The 4,627-nt window shown below is 39.5% G+C and overlaps 1 protein-coding gene and 1 long non-coding RNA gene across 2 annotated transcripts; both read right to left on the bottom strand.

The window, feature by feature from the left end:
• Positions 1-361: 361 nt before the first annotated feature.
• On the bottom strand, positions 362-1,289 carry LOC121760471 (probable glutathione peroxidase 2). The gene is made up of 5 exons (XM_042156130.1): positions 1,159-1,289; positions 1,031-1,092; positions 831-949; positions 584-697; positions 362-446 (listed from the first exon to the last, which is right to left on the bottom strand). The coding sequence occupies exons 1-5, from the start codon at positions 1,287-1,289 to the stop codon at positions 420-422; spliced, it is 453 nt and encodes a 150-aa protein (XP_042012064.1). The 3' UTR covers positions 362-419.
• A 1,553-nt stretch (positions 1,290-2,842) lies between these two features.
• On the bottom strand, positions 2,843-4,331 carry LOC121761808. The gene is made up of 3 exons (XR_006042103.1): positions 3,984-4,331; positions 3,354-3,570; positions 2,843-3,276 (listed from the first exon to the last, which is right to left on the bottom strand). It is a non-coding gene; the product is annotated as an uncharacterized LOC121761808 (long non-coding RNA).
• Positions 4,332-4,627: the final 296 nt, after the last annotated feature.

Below are 4,627 nucleotides of genomic sequence, written 5' to 3' on the forward strand. Positions count from 1 at the left end.
TTATATATTATGCAAAATTGTATAGTAACTAGTTTGAGTATCGAAAAATATAAACCAGATGGTGACAAATAGTATCGGCAGTTGGTTGGTTTATGATTAGGAATTACATAGAAAGTGATATGTGTATGCTTAGTAAATTAACTTTACTTTGACATCATCATCATCTCTTGCTACTTAATCCAATGATTTTATTGCCTTTGTCCCACATTTGGTGTCCAATTCTGTGTCCCATTTTCAATATTTTAGAGTACTACAAGTATGATGAATACAACTAGAATAAAATTACATTACATCTTTGATTAAACATCATGACAAAGAAATCTAAAGTGAAGGTACAAATAGATGGACCATAAATACCAAGTGATGGAGGAAGATGAATATTTCATATCATTTCTACTGTTTGGCAATGCACTTCAATATTATGGCAAAATATTCTGTATGTCTTTCTACAAGAAAAAGAAAAACAAAATATGAGCAACAAATCAATATGCAAATGACTGAAAGTCTGAAATTTAACCATATTCAAATTTCTGATTGTGAGAAAATAATTTACTCTCAGGTTGTTTCTGGCTAACTTTCCTACCTCAACTGCAAGTGGCGATGTGGCCGGAGCGTATCTCTCCACGACTTTTCCTTCTTTATTCACCAAAAACGAACTTGTAAAGGGGGGTGCTGTATTCTTTCCATAGACCTCGATCTGAATGGAATTTCAATCAGTATGTAGGTCATTCAGTTTTCAACTAGAAAGCACAGACGATTAAGTCATGAACGAAGATCGTTTATTACATGTCCAAATACAGTTCAACATATGCAATAACAAGAACGAATACCTTGTCAAAGATCGGGAACTCAGCTTTAAATCTTGTACATACAGTTTCCTCGATTTCCTCATTAGTTCCTGGCTTTTGATAACCAAACTGATTGCAAGGAAAAGCGAGGATTTCAAAGCCTGGAAGAAGACACAACACAATGGACACTTAGAAAACACATTTTAGCCTTGGCCTATGAACAACTGGAAGTATTAACAAACCTCGATCTCTATATCTCTCGTACAACACATTCAACTCCTTGTAATTTGACTGTGTTAAACCACTATAAAAGAGAAATGTTAAAGGCAATTCTAAGAAACTAGAAGTTCAGATCATGATCAGACCTTACTGGTTGAATAATCGTTCTTCTAATATGAACAAGCCCAACAAAATAGTCCGTGTCTTAGGCGTAACACAAGTAACACCGACAAATTTATCAAGAACTACTTCAATAGTCTCGAACAAGTCATAGACCTCCATGCAATAGTAAGCGGAACACTTATTTTAACTAATTCGAACGTTACATATTAGGGGAAATTATGAGATTTTTGTGACGCCCCGGAATTTCGTTCCTTTCTTCGAGACAAAACTAATTTATTAACGTAATCTAATTCTTGTTTAGAAGGCGTGTGAACGTAGATATTTACCGACGGTGAGATAAGTTGTACTGAGGTAGAGAGAAACAAAGTGTATGTAAAATTATTCAAGAATAAAAGTAGATGATATACTTTTATTAGATAGGCACTTTGAAGAGTACAAAAAAAATAATAAATACAAGAATGATGGAGATGCGAATAATACATGGCTACTTATGAGAAAGAAATAGAAAAGTAATACAAGAGGTCTTGAGGAGCCAAGCCTTGAACTTGATCACACTAAGTGAAAGGGACAATACACACTACACTAAGACCCCTATCTTGACAAACAAAGAAGGAAGCTTCCACTTTACAAGATTCATCACAAAAAAGGGGAGAAGATTTCCTAATTATAGTAAATTACAAAGGGAGTGAGCTAGGCAAATTCTCCATTCCTGCCCCTCGTTTTTCACAAAGTGCTAGGCACCAAGCATGGAGCAGCCACGCCTTCCAAGAAGTCCTCCACCTGCCATAGAAATTTCCTCAAATTAGTAGTTCCCTTGCCACCACAAAAATCAATAAGAAGAGCTATACATGGGAATAGCAAGTGAAAGCAAAAGGGGGCTTTCCCTACGGGAAGTATCCTGCTGCCTATACACCAAATTTGGAGATGGAAACAAGTGAGGACAACATCATGAGCTCACCCAAGTAGTCAAATGAAGCAGGGCCCCACCAAAATAAGCCAAATTAGTGATGGAACCAATCAAGAATCACACTCCCCCAAACTTACAACAGTTGGGAGCATCACATTAACCCAAACTTCAAAGGGAATAGAGGTTGAAAGGTTGGATTTCTTTCTCGGGATGCCGGATGATAACTGTCTCGCGTTCGTGTTTCGTGTGCTTGCGAAATATGGTTCGGGATAGAATGGTTAATCTATAACTGGTGAAGGAGTGGCGTAGGTCAATGGCTTGCCTGTTATAATTAATGAAGCCTATCATTTTTTTTGAACCTTTTTTTTGAAGCCTCTCTTGAATGTTGCCCCGTTGCAATTGTCTGTAGACTCTATTATAATGTATCATATTTTTTAGGAGCCCGTTGTTAAAAATGATTTTGAGACAATGCCATACCTATGGTCCATATGTCAGACTTCTGTATATTATCTATCATATTGCACTCAACTTTTGAGTCGTGTGTTTATTTTGTTTTTTAATGTGTTATCAGGTTATTATATTTGTTCAATATTATTGCTATAAACTAGCACATAAGCAAAAAAATAAAAAATCCCTGATTTCCAACTTTTGTTACTTGTTGACAAATAGTTGACATACACAACCTAGCATAGTAGAGTACAACGAAGACGAACACACCATAAAACATAAATAGAATACTACAACTAAACAAGTTGGAACAAACAGGGTCGATTATAATTCATCAATACTTGTGGGTGTTCGATGAGCCACATGAACTTCCATATGGTGAACCTAAATTGCTAGGAGGAAATTTCCTCGGCTTTTGGGGGTATTTCTTCCCCATACGCGGCACCATATCCACGTCCAAATATGGGACGTAGTAAACTTGTCTTTCCTTGTTGTTGGACTGACTACCCACATTTTTTAAGCAGTCTCCAAACAAATTGCGTTTTCATCTTTGGCACTTTGGGCATGGGAGGTGAAGAGACGGACACGTTGAGCTTCGCGCTCGGTGCCAATCCAACTCCACCAGATGGCTTAAACATCAAATTGAGATCCTCTACAGGCACAGTAGGGTCAGAGATTGTGATTACAAGTGGCGCACTCTCCTGCTTAATCTCTTGTGGTCCGGACAACAATCTCAATCTCGCATATTCGGGATCCCCAACATAGTAATAAGCTGCAAGCCAAATCATTTTTCTACAAGAATAGCAAAGCCACAATGTTACAAGAATTTACAATTAAGCTGACAGAAAACTAATATCATAACCACCTACCTTTAAAGTGGGTTTCCATACTTGCTCTGGTGCCATGACCACATTGGTGTTAGCATTCCAATACACACCTTAGGTATTGAGTACCTCGTGGAAAAGTAAATGTCTTTGTTCAAGAATTGAAATATCTGATACAACTGTGGCCATGTGAATGGTACCCCCACTTCTTTAGTGAGCACCTTCGCCACTTCTTCGAGGATAGGTATGGGGATCACGCTACCTGTTGGAAAAAGGAATCATAAATATGGCCGCCCCTCATTCATTATAGTGTAGAGTTCCTAGTTGTGTAGTTCCAATACTCATTTATTGGTGTACTCAAAGAGACTCAAATCTCCCTATAAATATTAGGGAGATGAGCATTTCAAATAGACAAGAAAAACAAACATTAGAAATATTTCTCTATACCCTTTTATCTACCAAATGACTAACCAATCTTTCTCCACCTCTCTCGATTACCATCTTTAAGATGGTATCAGAGCAGGAAATCAAAAAAACAAAACCTCAAACGGAGGTCAGCCAAATATACACTCTCGAGCTATTGATCGAGACAATCTCAAATCTAATTGATTTGTATAAAGCTAGCACAAATGAAAACAAAAATTCGTACCAGCCAAAAATAATGCAGCGGCTCACCTGCGAAGAAAGTTACGACAGTGTTGAATCTGAAGACGCAAACTTTCGTTTCCCTACTCCGAAGAAGACGTATGCAGCGGCGACGGCTGAAGCAGAGTCGACGTCGGCGACGACTACTCCACTCGTCACAGACAGCAGCGTCGGAACAGAAGAAGCCACACCAGTCGTCAACAGCATCCGTCGCCGGCTGAAGCAACGTCTGCGGCAGAGACTGTGCAGCAAGGAAAAAGAAAGAAGCGAAGGGGAGGACCGATCATTTGGGCAAGCAGTGAGGACCGATCAACCACCGCCGACAAGGAAGCCGAGGGGAGGAAGGCCGGCGGCCCAATCTCCTACCCCGTCAGAATCGGTGGCCAGTTTAGAGGCCGATCTCCTACCCCGCCAGAAGCTGCTGCTGTTGAGTGGGAAAGATGGGGAATTTTAACCCTCATCCAAAATTGCCAAATGCCGCCCCCCCCCCCCCCCAAGTCCAAGCACCTTTAAAAAATTACCCCACTCACCTCTCACTTTGCGAAATGGTCCCCAAACTCCCAGACACTCTCAAAATAACACCCCAACTGTCCAAAAATATCAAAAAACACCCCAGATATCCCAAAAATATCATAAAGCCCCCAAGTGGTCAAAACTTCCGAAAAAATGCCTCC

Source organism: Salvia splendens, chromosome 13 (genome assembly GCF_004379255.2).
Source record: "Salvia splendens isolate huo1 chromosome 13, SspV2, whole genome shotgun sequence".
NCBI lineage: Eukaryota > Viridiplantae > Streptophyta > Magnoliopsida > Lamiales > Lamiaceae > Salvia > Salvia splendens.